Source organism: Apodemus sylvaticus, chromosome 3 (genome assembly GCF_947179515.1).
Source record: "Apodemus sylvaticus chromosome 3, mApoSyl1.1, whole genome shotgun sequence".
NCBI classification, from domain to species: Eukaryota; Metazoa; Chordata; class Mammalia; order Rodentia; family Muridae; genus Apodemus; species Apodemus sylvaticus.
In genome coordinates this window covers 155,049,908-155,068,601 of record NC_067474.1, presented here as the reverse complement: position 1 = coordinate 155,068,601, position 18,694 = coordinate 155,049,908, and the positions used below count along the sequence as shown (strand labels likewise).

Sequence of the window (18,694 nt, the reverse complement as noted above, 5' to 3'; positions counted from 1 at the left end):
CAGACTTGTGCGGAGGAGCCTTTATTCAACTGAGCCACTCTGTGAGTCCTCAACATGTAGTCCTGGCTATTCTGGAACTCTGGGAAGAGCAAGCTGGCCCAAAGACTCCGATCCGCTGCCTCTAACCTTCCATATGCTGGAATTAAAGCCTGCAGCGCCACTGCCGGGCCAGAGCACGTTGTTTGTTTGTTTGGGCACAACAAACTGTGACTTGGCCTGAGTCTTATTGGCCACAGCCACTTCATCACTTTGAGACCAGCCTCGCTTCATGGTTTCTAGCAGATTACTTTTAAATGCATTAAGTTTCCTGAGTGTTTGAAACCACTGTGACTGGTAGTTGAAATTCTCAAAATGGACTGCGTTGCCTGCCGGGGTTTGGGTGCCTCTTCCCTCTTCCCACGTCTGAGTCTTCATTAGACAGCCTTTGGCTGCTTCGTTGGCTTAGCATGGTACTAGGAGCACAGACCAGCAAATCGAGCCTCTGGGGAGCCTGAGTCACCGGGACCTTAGGTGTGGGCTGGATCATTAGTTAAGTGTTGGTCAGACATGTGTAAAGCCCTGGGTTTGGTCCCTAGTGCCTCACCCTGGGTGCGGTACTGTTGCCGCCTTCCTTGATACATTGCCTTGACAGAAGAGCAGTCTACTTTTTCTTGAAAGGAAACTGAACAAAAAATGTTTTGGTTGTTTTTAAAGTGAGGTTTACTGTGTAGGCCAGGCTGGGCTCAAACGCAGAAAGATCTGTCTGTCCCTCTTGAGTGTTGGGATGCAAGGTGTGTGCCACTGCACCTGGCTAAAATGTAAATTTTAAAAGATTAACTTTATTTATGTGTTCATATGTGTGAGCACATGTATATGCGTGGCCCAGGGACGCCAGGAAAAGCCTCAGATCCTATGGAGCTGGAGTTAAAGATGGCTGTGAAGTTTTCCAAACCACTTATTCTGTGTGTATATGGGAGTGGTGTTTGTACAGCACAGTTTGTGTAGAGTCTGGAGGACGCTGACAGGGCGTGGATTCTATCTCTTCTCCAATGAGCTTCTCAAGTTTGGAGCCAACTTTCTTTTAACCACATTAGTCATTTTGCTGTCCTGAAAAGGTTTTTAAAGTTTTTTTTTTTTTCCTAGAGATATTTATAGATGTATTTATTTTTAAATAAAAATGGTTGAGCAAATTATATTAAAAGTTGTCTATGAATGGGCATGGTCATGAATGATGTTCTAATCCTGGACTTGTCAGGGTGATCAGGGTTCAGGGCCACCCTCTGTTTCCTCGGCACACTTGGGTCAGCCTAAGGATACGGGAGACTCTGTCTGAAATGAAAAAGAAAGTTGTCTATGATACTACTGAGATCCCCGAATTCTGGACAGTTTGCAATTTTATCTTAGCTGAATTTTGGTTAAAAGTTTTAAAAATATAATTAAAATATTGAATAAATTTTAAATCCCCACTCCGACCTGCTGTTGGGGAGCTAATGAAGACCTTGCTTTGCCACTGAGATATACTTAATGGCCCCTGAATATTTTGACATTAGGTATTAAAAGGTGATGAAAAAGATACTTTTAATTTAAAAAATGTCAGCATAATGTAATCCTAGTATTTTGGAGGCCATCCTGGCCTATACAGTGAGATAATGTCTCAACAAACAACAGAAGCCAGTCATGGTGGAGCATGATTTTAATCCCAGCACTCGGGACACAGAGGCAGCCTGTTTCTGAGCTTGAGGCCAGCCTGGTTTACACAGCAAGTTCCAGGACAGCCAGAGCTATACAGAGAAAGCCTGTCTCAAAAGATAAAACAGACAGAAACGACCCTGGTCAATATTCTCTTTTTTACCTGTGAGGATGAAGTCTGCACATGGTTTGTGAATATCTGCATGTTCTGTATAGATCACAAGGAGCTTTGTAGAAGAAGTTTTAACCCTACAAGCTCGTGAAGTTCACTGATTTAAGTTGTGAAAGACAGCTTTCTCTCCAGCTCAAATAGAAACACTTCCAAATTTGCGTCACTTGTAGAGTTTGAAAGAATGTGTGAGAGAACCCTGGGCTTGGTGACTGGTCATCATTCGACACCTTTGCTTAGCTTTTGTAAGTGTGCTTTTTCTAGGAGTTAATGAGGAGAATGAACTGCTTGGTGTGTGTATGGTACACTCCTGCCACAGTGAACATGTCTGTCCTTCCTGGCCTTCCATCTGCGCTGAGGCAAGGTCTCTTGTTCCCCACCACCCCTGCCAGGCTAGCTGGCCTTAAGTGACAGCTCTACAGGGATAAGTAGTCAATTCTCTTAACCACTGAGCCATCTCTCCAGTCCCAAGTAAGAGTTTCTTGCTGAGTGTGGTGGTGCACACCTTTAGTTCCAGTACACTGGAGGCTCAACTATTGTACATAGTGAGACCCTGTATAATCAATCAATCAATCAATCAATCAATCAGATTAAGATGAATTGCTTAGGGCTGGAGAGATGGCTCAGCAGTTAAGAACACTGACTGCTCTTCCAAAAGTTCTGTGTTCAAATCTCAGCAACCACGTGGTGGCTTACAATCATCTGTAATGGGATCTGACGCCCTCTTCTGGTGTGTCTGAAGACAGCTACAGTGTACTTACATATAATAAATAAATAAATCTTTGGGCCGGAGTGAGCAGAGATCCTGAGTTCAGCAACCACACGATGGCTCACAACCATCTATCTGTACAGCTACAGTATACTCATATACATAAAATAAATTAACAAATCTTTTTAAAAAAAATGATGACTTGCTGAAACAGAGACATTATTTTTCCCATTTGAGTGTTATGAAGAAAGTTGCTATGTCTTGTCAGTTGAAAAAGAAGTACACACGTGAATTTGTGAGAGTCAGCAGTTAGGTTTATATTGCTTTTTTTGGACTAACAAATGAAATATGTATCTTTTGGGGCACTCAGGAAGATTTCAAGCAAAGGTTTAGAGAATCTTTTTACTTAAACAGCAGGGTCAAAAATTAAAGGTAGAGGGTTGTTTTGCTTTGTTTTGAGGAGTTGGGTCTAGCCCCGCGCCCTTTGCTGTCTCCCCTAAGCCCCATCCCCCGTCCTTGCATAGTCTTATGAGGGGTGGCTTTTAAATGGTCTCTGGCCCGCGTTTTCACCTAAGATGCAAATATTTGCACTTAGGTGAAATAAAAGCCCAAGTAAGGTGCAGCATTGCCTTCTGTGTGACTGGGGCCTCGCTAAGGGTTCAGAAAACAGTGTCACAGATGTGCTGAGCAAAAACTATAATCTTGACTGTGGGCCTTTCTAGCTATCAGGTGAAGTTCCTAGTTTGTAATTTCTTACTGTTTTTGATGGGATCCAGTAAAAGCCAATTAATAGTATTATGTACCAGTGTTCAGCTTCCTTGAAGTGTGGTGTACAGATTTTCCTGGAAGTTACCTTCAGAACTGGTAGTCAGTGCCAGATCTGAGGGACAGCAACTCCCCCCTCCCTGCCCCAGAGTGTCTGTGCGAGCTCTGCTTCATGTAGTGTAGGGCAGTGGGAAGGTGGAGTGTGTTTAGTGTTCTGGTGAGGACACTGCAGGGTTTCCCTTCCCTTCCATGGCAGCCTGCAGGGGTCACTGCATAGCCTTTTTTTGCAGATGTTCTGTTTTGGCCACACACTTTGTGTCTTAAGGCTGTGGGCGTGGCTGGGCTGGGCGGTTCAGACTGTGGTGATCTGGGAGCATTTCCCAGCTGTTTTCCCAGAAACGATGTCAAGTTTAGAATTTTAGTAATGTTTAAAAGGAGTGTGTGTGTGTGTGTCCATCTGTCTGTCTTCTGGCGGCTTTAGGGCCAGAAGAATAGTCTTCAGATTGGGGCTTAGATGCTGAACTGACTTGGGTTTGCTCTGCCACTGGAGAAAAGAACCTGGAATCCGCTGCTGAGTTTTGTTTGAGAAGCTAGGAATTGTGTGTTTGTATCTTGAACCAGCCTGAACTGGAATTATTCGGTTTGAGTTGGCTGTTTGCCACCTCCTGAAAGCTTCCTTGTTTTGCCAGCGTTTGCCTTGTGTTAGTGGTGTTGCTGGGCACAGTGGGCAGAAATTGCTGTTGGGACTGGTTGGCAGGGTGGTGTGGGTGTGGAGTGGGTGTGCTCGAGGGGGCGGTCTCCGCCAAGTCCAGAGGCGGGGCTGCCGGCCAGCTGCTGTCATACTGTCCTCTTGTCCCCCACCTCTGCTGTAGTACACTGTCCTCCTGTCTCTCTCTGCCTTGCTGGATCAGCGCCTCCTCTGGAGAGCTGGTGACCAGAGCTCCCTGCGGCTGTTCTCAGCTTTCATTTTTTTTCCCCTTTTACTGTGCCAGGGTTGATTTTCCTTGGGTCGAAAGTAATTAAATCAAGTTAGGGTCGATCTGTGCATTGATAGTGTGGATTTTAACTTTGATGTAATGTTTGTTGTTTTCGAAGCAGGGTCTCTGTAGCCCTGGCTGTTTTGGAATTTACTATGTAGACTAGGCTGACATTTGAACTCAGAGATCTGCCTTCCTCTCCCTCCAGGTGCTGGGTTTAAAGGTGCTGCCATTTCCTCTTTGATATATTTTTTTGATACAAGTTCCTCAAGTAGCCCAGGCTGGCCCCCACTTTCTGGAGGATGTTCTAGAAATCCTGCCTCTCATCCCTCCTCCCGAGTGCAGGCTGCAGGTGTGAGGGACCTGACTCTCAGCTTGGTATTTAGTAATTCCTTGCCACTTTTTTCTTTCTTTTTAAAAAGAATTTATTTTTATTTTGTGGACATTAGTGTTTTGCTTGCATGTATGTCTGTGTATGAGGGAGTCAGATCTTGGAGTTGAGTTACAGACACAGAGCTGCCACGCTGGGGATTGAATCTGGGTCCTCTTGAAAAGCAGTCTTTGCTCTTCTGAGCCCTCTCACTGGCCCTAATTTTTCTCTTTTTAATGATGGGGACGGAAGCTAAGATTTAATACCCGCTGAGCAGGATTCTACATCCAATCAGTATAGGTGCCCCCACCCCTGACAGAATCTCATTCTATATCTTAGACCTGCCCAGATTTGTGGGTGCATGCGTGTGCGTGTATTCTTGTCTGCTTGGAAGCCAGAAGAGGCCATCAGACTCCCGGAGCAGGAGTGAGGGTTTAGAGTTGTTTGCAGGAAGGACTCCTGGCTTGCATCGTCAGTCCTGGGGTGTGGACTGTGGTCCTCAAGGTAGGGCTGCGAACCACTGAGCGCCTCTCCAGGTTCTAGCCTCACTCTGGGCCACCACAGCTGGCTAAACTTACTGTCGATAAGAAAAGCAGGTTAATGTGAAGGTTTTGTTGTTGTTGTTGTTGTTTTGGGTTTTTGTTGTTTTTTGATTTTTTTGTTTTGGTTTGGTTTTTGGTTTTTGGTTTTTGGATTTGTTTTTTTTTTTTTTTTCCAAGACAGGGTTTCTCTGTGTAGCCCTGGCTGTCCTGGAACTCAGTCTGTAGACCAGGCTGGTCTCGAACTCAGAAATCTGCCTGCCTCTGCCTCCCAGAGTGCTTAATGTGAAGAATTTTAAAAGTCTGACTGACATCTCCAGCAGTGATTCTTACTGCTGTCTGTGACTGCAGTGGTGGTGTGCTGTGCTGCGGCAGAACACACGTCCCACATCAAAACTCAGACAGCCTACGGTCTCCCTTCTTCTTAGCAGGGACAGCTGCTTTTGAACATGCCGAGTCACAGTGCCTCAGCTATTGTGCACTATGGCTTTGTGTCTTTGGTGAAAATTCTAAAGAAATGGTTGCATTTAAAGGGAACAGCTTTAGGCTGAGGTTTCTCAGTAATAAGCCAGTGTCCCCAAGTTGTAAAGCTAAGCTGTCTCTGGGTAGTTGAGTGCCTTTCAGACCTTGGGCCTGAGGATACTTCCAGAGAATGTTCAGAAGTAGGCGCTAGCAGGCTTTTCTCTTGTTCTGGACAGGACAGAGAGTTAGTTCTAAAGTTAAATTTGGAAAGGACAAAACCTCAAAGCTTGTTGACTTAGGCATTGATTCAGGCTGCCTCCAGTGTACCCAGCTGGGATTTCATTTGGAATTAAATATCCTACAGTTTGCTGGGTATGGTGGCTGACACTTGCAGTCATTGCACTCAAGGGCTGAGGAAGGAGGAGCCTGTCAAGCTTGAGGTACTGTGGAGATCCTGAATATTAAACAGAAATGTGGGTCATGGTAAACAGCCCCAAAGAGGCAGGGGCAGGTGGATCTCTGAGTTCCAGGCTAGCCAAGATCACATAGCGAGGCTCGGTGGTTTGAGTGAGATAGGCCCGCCCGCATAGGCTTGTGTGCAGTCCGCAGTCGGTGGGACCACTTGGGAGGGATGGGAATTCTGGCCTTGTTGGGGAAGCTGCATCACTCAGGGTGGGCTTTGAGCAGGCCCAGCCTTGTTCTCAGTGTCTGCTGCCTGTGGATGAGGATGTGAGTTCTGGGCTCTGGCCGCAGCACGCCATGCTTGCCATGCATGCTTGCCTGCCCGCGGCCACGCTTCCAACCATGTTCTAGGACTAACCCTCTGAAGCTGTAAATAAGCGAGCTCCCAGTTAAATGCTTCCTTTTATAAGCTGCCTTGATCACAATGTTTTATCTTAGCAATAGGAAAATAACTAAGACCTTGGTGCAAATCAAAGCAAAACACACTTCCCCAAACAAACCCCCAAACCAACCGCTTCCAGAGTTCTCTTAGATCCCTGTGCAGCCTTGGTTCAGGCTTTTGTAAGCATTTTAGTTGATTTTACATATTACTCGGTTAAGAGAATAAGCAAATCCCACTATGACATCATTGACACTGAGGTTTTCTTATCTGTCTCCTGACTGTCAAGTCCAAAGGAAACCTCCCAGTTCCTCAAACTCCAAAAGGCAGCCCGGATGTCCAGACCGAGGGTGCAGGTGGACCGGACTACAGGAAGATGTCTGTGGTTAGATAAAAGCCAGCATCGTCAGAAACCTGTAAGGTTGCTTCTTCCGCACCCACCAAAAGCAGTCATTTTCCTTACCTCTGGCTAAAGGGACACGGCCGCCCGCCAATCAGCATGTATCGTGCTATCAGCATAGCAAGGTCGCCTTGACCGCAGGCTCCCTCTGTCCTCTGGCAGCCCCCTGCCGCTGTGCTCCCTCCCAGCAGTTCACCCAGCTCTTCTCAGCTACTGCTGTCGCTCCAATCTCTCCAGTCTCCATCCCCTGCTACTCTCCCCTTTCTCACAGAAGGTGGTGCAGTCAGTCTACATTTCCCACTCTTCCAGATGCTTCTGGCTGGTCCCTCTGTCACCTCTACCATAGGAACTAGCCGCAGCCTTAGCCGGGCGGGGGCAGGCCTGTAGGCAGTTGGTTGCTGTGTACCTTGCGATGCACTGGCACACTGCGCCCTTTGCATGCTCTGGATGCTGCTGAGGTGTGGTGTGGGTATTGTCCTTGGTCCTCAGGCTGACTCGCTTCCACTGTGGAGACAGCATTGGGCTTGATGATTTGGAACTTTAATTTTTTGGGGGTTTTGTTTTGTTTTTTGGATTTGGTTTTTTCAAGACAGGGTTTCTCTGTGTAGCCCTGGCTGTCCTGGAACTCACTCTGTAGACCAGGCTGGCCTCAAACTCAGAAATCCACCTGCCTCTGTCTCCTCCTGAGTGCTGGGATTGAAGGCGTGCGCCAGTCATCACCGCCCCGCCGTCAGCCATTGCCGCTCTGTTTGTGCCCTTCGCTCGCTCGGCTCTTTTCCCTCAGCGTACTTTCAAGACTCCCTCCCTCGTTCTCGATCGATCACTCCTTTGTAAGGCTGGACATTGCTTGATCGTTGTTGTTGTTGTGCTGGGACAGAGCTTGTGGTATAGGTCAGTCTGCTCTCAAGCTTGCAATCCTTTGCCCCAACCTCCCCAGTGTTGGGACGTTGCAGCTGTGCCCAGTTATAAAGATACCCATGCTTTGTGCCTGATTTTTCGAGCCCCCAGCTTCCTTTCTCTGAGTTTAGTTCAGCCAGGCCCGATGGGAAGGCTAAAACAGAAAGTTTGGATGCTCAAGGCCAGCCTGGGCAGTTTAATAAGACGGTAGCCAGAAAGGTGCCCGTGGGAGGATGGTCAATGACGTAGTGGGATCACGCCCCTAGCGTGCAGCCACTCAGTGTAAGTGCACGAGGGTTCAGAGCTTCATGTCTTGTGGTGCTGCAAGTTGAAGTCTGGGTCTTCATTGTTCTTTCTTGCTGGCAGCACAGGGCTCAGCTGTAGGTTTTAGTCTCCTGCTTATTACCCAGCTCTGTGTGATGAACTGTTTCTATATTTTACATAACTTCCAAAGATAATCATAAGCTTTAAAAAACCAGCTGCAGCTGTCGCTGCCTTCTGAAGAATGAAGTCATGGCTACCCTTTGGTGAAAGCTAAGTGCACACTTTTAACCAGAACTTTCTGCTAAAAGCAGACATTCCGGATGCAGTTCAGGGCCCAGAAGGACAGAAGGGTCTGTCCCTTCACTCTAGGGTAGATTGTTACTATCTGCCTGTCAGCAGGAATTGTTACATGTTGCTGTCGGGTCTGGTCTGACACACAGCTTTGCCCTTCTGTGAGATCTCCTCTAACTTCCTCCCAGTTCTGTTTTGGATTGCCGTATCTGGTTTTTCTCAGTAAGGTCTTGAATGAAGAGCTGGGCTGTGGCCTGATGTCATTTCCGTCCCTCGGCCACCTTGCTGCTCAGCTCTAACTTTGCTGAGTCACAGCTGACAAGCTAAAGATTGTGAGACCCCCAACTGAAAAGCAGTAGGAGCTACTTATGGCCTAAGAAACAAAGGGAAGTCTTTACTGTGCTGGCTGCCCGGCGAGGGTAAGCAAGAGAAGTCTCCATCGCAGAAGTGCCCAGTTCTGCGGGAGCAAGCTTTCCACATCCACCGACCTGTGCCATCTCCAGAACCTTCCCACCCTTCCAGACTGAAAGACTTTAAAATATATTTGGAGTTGTTTCTTTTATCTTATACGTATGTGTATTTTGCCTGCTTGTGCTTACACACCGTGCATGCCTGATATTCAGGGAGGTCAGAGAGAGCCATTATGTGGATACCAGGAATCGAACCTAGGTCCTCCTCAAGAACAAGTGTTCTTAACTGCAGAGCTGCCTCTCAGCCCTCCAAACTGAAATGTAAAGGTAGGGTCTACTAGAAACAGCTTCTGGGCTGGGGAGATGACTCAGCAGGAAGCTCCAGGTAAGCGTGCGGAGCTCCTGTCAGATCCCCAGCACCCCTCTAAAAGGCTGGCTGTGGCCTGTGAGCAGATGGGGTCCCCAGGGCTCGCTGGCCAGCCACTTTAGCACAGTCAGCAAGCTCCTAGCTGCAGGGAGACCACTACCTCAGAAAGTAAGGAGGAGAGCAAATGAAAGCTACACCGTGCCTCTGCCCATGCATGTGGGTCCATGTGCATGTGTGTGCACACGTGTACATGTGGGTCTATGTGCATGTGTGCACACACTGGTTCTCTGCCTATGACTGACTGTTCTCAGTGTGTAGCATGGAACCATAAGTGTGCTCTTGTGTTCGACTCTTCACTCAGCACAGCATCTTCTAGGTTCTTCACGGGTAGATTGTGTCAGGCCGAATGTGCTCCCTCCTTAAGGCTGAACAATAGCAGCAGTATTGTGTGTAACCCCGACACACTCTGACTGTGTATCCATTCAGCTGTCTCACACTTGGTTTTAAGCGCCTGCATATTGACTGCAGACCATGCTGCGTGTGGTGTACGGATGCCCATGAGTCTCTTTACCAGGTTTTTTTGGTGTGTGGACACAGTGGAAATGGTGGGTTACACAGTGTTGAATTTGGGGGACCTGCTGTACACTTCTCTCCATGCCTGCTATTTCACCTGCACAACACCTGCATAGAAGGCTCCAAATTCTTTACCTCATGATTGTTTGGAGATAACAGAACAGTGTAGCCCAAGGTAGCCTTAACCTCTCTACCTTCCTCATGGTTGAGGCTGGAGAATTGCTGCAAGTTTAAGGCCAGTATGGCCTAATGGAAGAGAAGCAACCTGCCCTATGGGTTTTGCTATCCTTTGGTTTTGGAGACAGGCTCTGGTTCCATAGTTTACACTTCCAGATTCCCTGGTCTTCCTCTGCAGTCTCCTGAGCCAGTGGTACTCAACCTGCATCACCACGTGCACTCCTCCTCCCGCTGCCTTGATTTCCATCTGGGCGAGGTCAGTGCTCCTGAGCTGCTTCTTCTGTACTGAGTTTTCATTAGTTCAAGTCCTTTGCAGATGGCCGGACCCTTCCCCTGATTGTATGAGTTGTATCATTTTAAAAGGCAGATTGAAAGTATCTTATTCAGGAGCTGTATTAGTCAGGGTTCTCTAGAGTTACAGGATTCACAGAATGAATCTCTATATAGAAAGGGACTTTATTAGAATGATTTACACCACAGCCTTGTGGTCCAATAATGGATCTAATCCAATAATGGCTACTTGAGAAGGAAAAGTCCCAAGAACGCAATAGGTTGTCAGTGCACAGGCTGGATGCCTGCGCTGGTCTTCAGGAGACTCTTGAACCCTGAAGGAGGAGACTGTGCAACAGACTTGCTAGCGAGGCAAGAGCAAGAGGGTGAAGAGCAGCAGCGTCCTCTGCGTCCCAGGCTCCAGCAGGAGGTGCGCCCGGGTTAGACTGCCTTCCCACCCCAAGGTCGAGGTTACATGTGCATCTTCCCACTTATAGAGTAAATCTTTTTTTTTTTTTAAGATTTATTTATTATTATATGTGAATATACCGTAGCTGTCTTCAGACACCCCAGAAGAGGGTATCAGATCTCATTACAGATGGCTGTGAGCCACCATGTGGTTGCTGGGATTTGAACTCAGGACCTTCAGAAGAGCAGTCAGTGCTCTTAACCACTGAATCATCTCTCTAGCCCCAAGATTAAATCTTAACTTAATTAATTATTTAAAAAATCCTCTATTTTTGGATTTTAGTTCATTCTAGATGTAGGCAAGTTGACAACCAAGAACAGTCAACAGCAGGGCTGAAGAGAATACGGTTCGGCACCAGGAGGGCGAGCCTGTCTTGCAGGGTACCCAAGCTTGGTCCGAGCACTCAAACTGCACAGCTCACCATTTCCTGCAGCTTCAGGAGATCCGATGTTTCGTCTGGCCTTCTCAGGCACCTACACAAATGCAGCATAAATGTGTGCTTGTGCTACACACACAATCGCATTTGCATATGTAAATAGAAATAATAATCTTTGAAATGTTACTTAAAGCAAAATAATCCAGTAACCTTGATATACAATATATGTTATTACATTTTTATTTATATCTTTTTTAAAGATTTATTTATTATTATATGTATGTACACTGTAGCTGTCTTCAGACACTCCAGAAGAGAGAGTCAGATCTCTTTACGGATGGTTGTGAGCCACCATGTGGTTGCTGGGATTTGAACTCAGGACCTCTGGAAGAGCTGTGAGTGCTCCTAACCATTGAGCCATCTCGCCAGCCTCTTTATTTACTTTGTTTTGTTTTGTTTTTTTTCCTCGAGACGGTTTCTCTGTGCAGCCCTGGCTGTCTGGAACTCACTCTGTAGACTAGGCTGGCCTGGAACTCAGAAATCCATCTGCCTCTGCCTCCCAAGTGCTGGAATTAAAGGCGTGCACCACCACTGCCCGGCTTGATTTACATTTTTAAAGTATGTTTTTGTGTGTGCATGTATGTGCACACACCTCCATTTCATAGCACATGAAAACCAGAGGACAGCTTGTGATATTTAATCCTCTCCTTCCACCATGTATTCTGTCAAGCTTGGCAGCAAGTGCCGTTACCCACATGCCGCCTTCCGACGGTTAATAGTGAGCTTCGAGGACCGGGTATGGTGACACCTGCCTTTAATCTCAGCACTCAGCTGGAGGCAGAGATAGATGGAGCTTGTGTTGTTCCAGGACAACCAGGGCTACACAGAGAAATCCTGTTTGAAGATGATGGTGGTGATAGTGGTGGTGGTGGTGGTGGTGGTGGTGGTGATAGTTGTTGTTATTGTACTTTGGTGAGGAAAAACATGTTACCTTAAGTCTTTAGCTTGAGTGAAAAAAAAAGCTTCCCACAGAGTCATTATTAAAATGATTGGAAGAAGCTGGGCGATGGTGGTGCACACCTTTAATCCCAGCACTTGGGAGGCAGAGGCAGGCGGATTTTTGAGTTCGAGGCCAGCCTGGTCTACAGAGTGAGTTCCAGGACAGCCAGGGCTACACAGAGAAACCCTGTCTTGAAAAACCAAAAAAAAATAAAAATAAAAAGAAAGCAAATTGTTGAGTTTAATACTGTCTGTCTGTTTCCCCAGTACTCTAGTGTGCAGGGAGTTCGTGAATTACAGTCAGTCCTGCACTGTGTGAAGAAAAGAAAGGAAGGAAGGAAGAGGGGAGTTTCTTGGAGACTGTACTTTGTAAGGACGGATGGTGCTCTTACCAATGACATCCCTAGCTTGAAATTCAAACTTGGATGCACCAAACTCTGAAACTCTGGGGCCAGTATGACATCACATGTGGAAAAGTTATGTGCAGTGAAGTTTGTCTCTGGCATAACATTCTTCAAAGTGCTGTGTGCTCTTGTCTTGAGGCAGTGCCTAGCATCTGACTGAAAGGTGGGCACTGTCTTTGCCTTTGGTCATGCATCTGTAACAGTTGCAAGAGCTGAAGCGGCCCCATCCTGGGAATGTGCCAAGTTCCTGAACCAATATTTAGACTCTTATCTCCAGAGCTGACCCCCGCTGCTCGGTCACAGTTGTCACTGTTGGTATTATAAGGGGACCACCTACAGGGATGTGTTTCTTTGCTTTTGTTGAGGTAAGGTGTTGCTGTATAGCCTAGGCTAGTCTCAAATGCTCATATCTAAGTGCCACCACCTCTAGGATGTAGGGTGACAGACACAGTGACCTGAGAGGAACAGTTAAGATGAGTCGTCGAAGCTGCAGCCCTTTGGTGGCCTGTGTTGGTGAAGGAATGTTAACTTTTCTTTCTGGACTCAGCCCATGTGAGCGCCCTCTGCTCCTCTCTGATGACCTCAGTGTGGCCTTGAGAGCTTAATTGTCGCTGTTCTTCTGAGTAGTTCATGTCTCTCTCTCTCTCTCTGTCTGTCATTACTAACGTGTATGTCTGTCTCCCTGTGTTGTGTGCTTGCTGTTCTGATTGCAGTAGCGACTCCAGCAGCACGGCCAGTGATGACTCTCCGGCCCGCTCGGTTCAGTCGGCTGCGGTTCCTGCACCCACTTCCCAGTTGCTTTCGTCTCTTGAAAAAGATGAGCCTCGGAAAAGTTTTGGGATCAAAGTTCAGAATCTTCCAGTACGCTCTACAGGTAAAGTTTTATACGAGTGCAGTTCCCTCTCCGCTGAGAGAGATGGCAGTGCTCACGGGTGAGCTGGAGTGAGCACTTCAGTTGATGTCCTGCTTCTGTGGCTCATTAGTGTTGGATGTCACGAACACAAAACTGCATGTGGCTTGTTTCCTAAGCACTGAGAGCACACTCCTCGGCAGGAGAAGGGGGAGGAGGGAAGTCAGGCCTTGGGAAGCAGGCAGGGTCAGCTGGGAATGGTCCTCAGGCAGTCCGCTGGCTAAACAGTAAGGAATCGGAGAGGCTCAGGACAGGACGGCAGGTCTAGGATTCTCATTGTATGCAAAAAGATAGACAGAAGCAGCCACTGGGTTCTAGGGTTGAGGCTGAGAAAAGCTGGCACAGGAGCTAGGGTGTTTTATTTATGGGCAACACACACACATATTCATGGTCACATGTACATGAATATCCCAGATACAGGCAGAACATGGTTTGCTTTTGAAATAAATATCTTTCTAGATTGAATAATTTGGTGTGGGGGAAGTAGTTTGCTTTGTGGTCACAGAAAACGTGAGAAAAATGCTTTTGTTTTTGTTGGCTATGCAGATACAAGCCTTAAAGACGGCCTTTTCCATGAGTTTAAGAAGTTTGGCAAGGTGACTTCAGTGCAGATCCACGGGGCCTCCGAGGAGAGGTACGGCCTGGTGTTCTTCAGGCAGCAAGAGGACCAAGAGAAAGCACTGACAGCATCGAAGGGAAAACTCTTCTTTGGCATGCAGATTGAGGTGACTGCCTGGGTAGGACCAGGTAAGACAGAAAGTTGGCTTTCAGTCAGAGCACAGCACAGCACCCGTTTCAGTTTGTGAGTGGTACTCGGGTTGGCACAGTCCAGTCTCATTTCTTAATTTACTGGCCCAGTGTCTTAGTTTTTAAAGGGGAGCTGAGTTCTTCACTTACTGAGTTGCTCTGGGTAGGGACTGAGTCCAGCTTTTGCCATGGAGACCCTGTGCCTTTGGAGTCTGAGCGCAGCTCAGACCACGTGGACTCAGCCTTTCCTGAAGAAGGATGGAACTGATTGGCCAGAATTAGCCTGCATTAGAAAGCAAACTCCATGTTAATATCATTTGAGAGAGTCATTTGCATTTCGTCCAGCATAAATTAAACCTGCTATTTTAGGTGACTGTTAGAGATTTTGGATTGACTTGCTTCTGGATCAGAGCCTGGACCCTGGAGGCGGCCTTAAGCCAGGCTCAGCCATCAGCCTCGGAACTTCAGTCAGTGTGAAAGTGAGCTCGGGCTCGGTTAGGAGCTCCCACTCCCTGCTCCTGCAGGGCTGCTGGGATTGCTTCTCAGTGCCCACAGCAGGCAGCTGCCAACTGCCTGTGACTCCATTTGCTGGCATCTGCGTCCTGTCCTGGTCTCTGGGCACCCAAGTACACATGGCACACTTCATACACATACACAGAAACGATGAACACGAAAAGGAGATAAAAGCAGAGAAGGAGACAGTGCGTTGTTCAGTGGCTGTATGGAGAAGGCCGTGGGTACCCCCGCACCCCGGTCTTCCTCCAGGGCCGTGGCGTGAGGCTGGTGGTGAGTTGGAGGGCAGGAGGTGCACGCAGCTGAGCAGTCCTGCCTGGAATGTCTGAGCAGATGCAGGTGTGGCTTCAGAGACGTGAGGTCAGTTGGTGTGGCTGTGATCGACCCCTTGAGAACAAAAAGGAAACATGCCCGTCAGCTTGGCCCTCCTGTAAGACCCTGCCCGTAAGGCTGGAGCTCTTCCATGCCTCCGGTCAGTTGTTGTCCCTTGCTGAAAACATGCAGTGCTTGTTTTAAAGTGGGCTGGCCCCCTCATGGCTTACCGGATTCAGAATTTTGATGAGACTGTGAGCAATTTAGCAAGTATTAGTGAGTCTGTGAATCTGAGAAAAGTGAACTTTAAAGCTTTGAATAGAATTTATAGCTCACTTCTATGGTAAATCTTAGACTGTTCATCCAATTTGATAAAAAAGAATATACTGTTCATGTGAATATGTAAATGATATTTATATTAAATCAAGCATAATATTGATAAAGTGGGTATTGTAAAGTTGTGTGTGTCTGTGTGTGCGTGCATGCGTGCGTGTGTGTGTGTGTGTGTGTAAATTTTATAATGTCATTTTAAAATGGGATTTGGGTATATTGTTAGGGCAGTCATTGCTGATGAAGGTAACTTAAGTGACAAAGAGTAAGCTTTGCCCTGATGTCCATCTGGGGTAGGGAGGAGGCTGGAGGTGACTGCTCATATGAAAAGCCCCTGAATGCATTTTTCACCCACATTTATGGTCATCTTCCCTCCTCGTTACCCTACTCTAGAAAGTCATCCTCAGCACATCCACATGTTCCCATGATAGTGCTAAAGTCCTCTCAAATGACAGTCAGATTATACATCATGCCAGCATCCAGAGGACGTTCGTTGTCCAGAGAACTCCTTGTCCCCTTACCCACTGAGTTGTAGGAGTGCTGTCCCAAACTAGGCTCAACCAAGAACATCTGGTGAGTTCTTTATTTTGTTTTCTTGAGACAGTCTTACTGTGTAGCACAGGCTAGTTTAGAACTCACTGTATATTCCAGAATTCCCTTGAACTTAGGGTAGTCCTCCTGCCTCAGCCTCTGGAGTGCTAGGTTACAAGTGAGCGCCACCGCAGGTATCAGGTTCTTCTCAGATTGCTGTGGATGTTGTGGACCTCTTGAGAAATACTCAGTGTGTCCCTAACCTGTGTGGGTCTCAGTCAGTTTGGTAACTACTGAAGATTCCATTTGGGGGGCATTCACATAAGATGGTACTGGAACTCTAGGCCTGTCGGGATAGTTTAAGATGTTTAGTGTATAAGGCCTTCTAACTTGGTGTGTAGCATTCAAAACCGTTGGGTCGTTGTTCATTCTTCTGAGACAGTCTTGATGTAAACCAGGCCAACCTTAAATTCAGCGTCATTGCTTACCGTTCCCACCCGGGATTAGAGATGGGGCCGCCATGCTCAGTTCATCTTGTGTTTGTTTAAGATAGAGTTTCATAGAGTCCAGGCTAGCCTTCAGTTGGCTCTGTATAGCAAAGACTAGCTTCAGACTCCTGTTCCTTTTGCCTCCATCTGCTGGGGTTATAGGAATTTGGCTGTCGCTTGGCAGTGGTGGAGCACGCCTTTAATCCCAGCACTCTGGGAGGCAGAGGCAGGCAGATTTCTGAGTTCGAGGCCAGCCTGGTCTACAGAGTGAGTTCCAGGATAGCCAGGGCTACACAGAGAAACCCTGTCTTGAACCTCCCCCCCCCCCAAAAAAAAGGCATTTGCCGCCATGCCTGACTTCAGTGAGCATATGTGCTTGCATACGTGTGTGTTAGGACCGAGCTCAGAGTTCTGTGTGTACTGCACAGTGCTCTGCTTGTGTGCCATGTCCTCAGCTTGTCTTACTTTTTGTTTGTGTTTTGAAGAGGGGTTTCTCTGTGCAGCCCAGCTGTCGGGGAACTCTGTAGATCAGGCTGGTGCTGAACACAGAGATCCGCCTCCCGAGCTGGGGTGGCCGTGGCCGGTATTTGCCGTCACTTCCAGCTTTCTCCTCATCATGTTGGGTTTGTTTTACAGTTGTAGAAAGTAGAGAACATGTAGTGCTGAGCTATAAATATCACAGCCTTGAGTGTCTGTGTCTCAGAATTAATAAGCAGGACTTTAACAAAGCAGTGATGAAATTAGACGTTAACGTGAGGCTTTTCATTATAAAACAGAAACCTTGCAGAAGTTGTTAGGGACCTCATAATACCAAAAATAGAGAACCCACAAATGTCACCTCAGTCACTTTCTACACAGTTACTTTTACATCTGAAAGTCTTTTTAAACTAATTATTTTAGTATAGTATTTGTATTGTGCCTGCATATATGCCTATGTACATGTGTGTGCCTGGGATTCATGGAAACTAGAAGGTGCTAGATCCTTTGGAACTGGATGCTGGGACTTGAACCTGGGTCCTCTGCAAGAGCAGCCAGTGCTTGATTGCAGAGCCATCTCTCCATCCCCTAGAAGTCTTTAGCCTTTTGAATTACTACATTAATGTAGTGTACGTACATGAAATGTATCATTAAAATCTTGAAAGTAAATGAAACTAGCCAATGAATTGGAGCTGTTACTGCTGAGCCGTATTTTATTGTAGATTGTAGAGTATGTGTAGGGTTTTTTGGTTTGGTTTTTGTTGTTGTTTTTGTTTGTTTCTGAGATAGGGTTGCCCCGTGCAGCCCACCATTGCCCCGTGCAGTTGCATGGAACTCTCTCTATGGCATAGACTGGCTTTGAACTCTCAACTCTCCTGGGTCTGCCTTCTAAATGCTAGGATAACAGGTGTGTGTTACCCTGCCTAACCAGATTATAGTTTCATACTCTGTCTCTGTTACGATCAGAGGGTAAATGTGCTTGTCTGCTGACTTGAGTCCATCCCTGCAGCCCTTGTAGAGGCGAGTGGAGAGAAGCCCGTTGACACACAGTCCACTGACCTCAGTTCCCACAGGCCCACACTCACGTCATGCACACACACTATAGTCATAAATGTAGCGCTGGTCATGGTGATGAACAGCTTTAATCCCAGCACTCAGAAGACAGAGGCAGGCAGAAACATATTTTGAGTTCAAGGCCAGCCTGGTCTACATACAACTCACAGAATTCTCTTTGTGTTGAAGGCCACTTAAGACATGGTGGAAGACTGTTTCAAAACAAACCCAAACCAACCAACCAACCAACCAACCAAACAGAACCCTTTATTAAATTTCTCTGTGTGTGAGAGCGAATGTTCAGTTTCTGCATGTTTCCTGTTTTCTAAAACAGTGTCTGCTGTGTAGCCAGGCTGGCCTTGAACTCCCTGCCTGTCAGTGTTTTGTCCTGACTGCTGAGGGTCCTGGCCTGTCTACCAAGACCAGGAGGAAATAGTTTGTCCTGTGTACTGGAGAGTGTGCTAAAGCCCCTGGTCTGCTCTGCCCCATCCACTCACAGAGACAGAGAGTGAAAATGAGTTCCGGCCCCTGGACGAGAGGATAGACGAATTCCACCCCAAAGCCACAAGAACTCTCTTTATTGGCAACCTTGAAAAAACGACCACTTACCATGACCTTCGCAACATTTTTCAGCGCTTTGGAGAAATTGTGGTATGTTGCTTTAGTGATAAAATGCTGTGTTTCTAGAATGTAAGCACAGGGCACAGATGTAGATGTGGGTATGTGATATTTAAGGGTACGTTCAGATCTCCCCAATGCTCCACTCTTTATTTTTAAAGACTATAGAGTTTCATGTACTCCAAGCTTACCTTGAACTCATAGTGTTTCCTCGGCTCTGAGTGTGAAACCTGCTTTCCCCATCCTCCCATGAACAAACAGTATGTGGGCATGTGTTTGCCTGTGTATACGACTGTGCATGTAGAGGTCGGAAGAGGG

At 47.0% G+C, this 18,694-nt stretch overlaps 1 protein-coding gene across 3 annotated transcripts in view; it reads left to right on the top strand.

Annotated features, from left to right (window-relative positions):
• Spen (spen family transcriptional repressor) overlaps positions 1-18,694 on the top strand; it is a 63,731-nt gene that overhangs the window by 23,350 nt on the left and 21,687 nt on the right. For 2 of the 3 annotated variants that reach the window (XM_052177945.1, XM_052177944.1), the window contains exons 4-6: positions 13,111-13,271; positions 13,854-14,054; positions 18,258-18,409. In XM_052177945.1, the coding sequence (XP_052033905.1) occupies positions 13,111-13,271; positions 13,854-14,054; positions 18,258-18,409 (514 nt within the window). The remainder of the gene's footprint in view (positions 1-13,110; positions 13,272-13,853; positions 14,055-18,257; positions 18,410-18,694) is intronic. The other variant, XM_052177946.1, reaches the window with a different exon arrangement.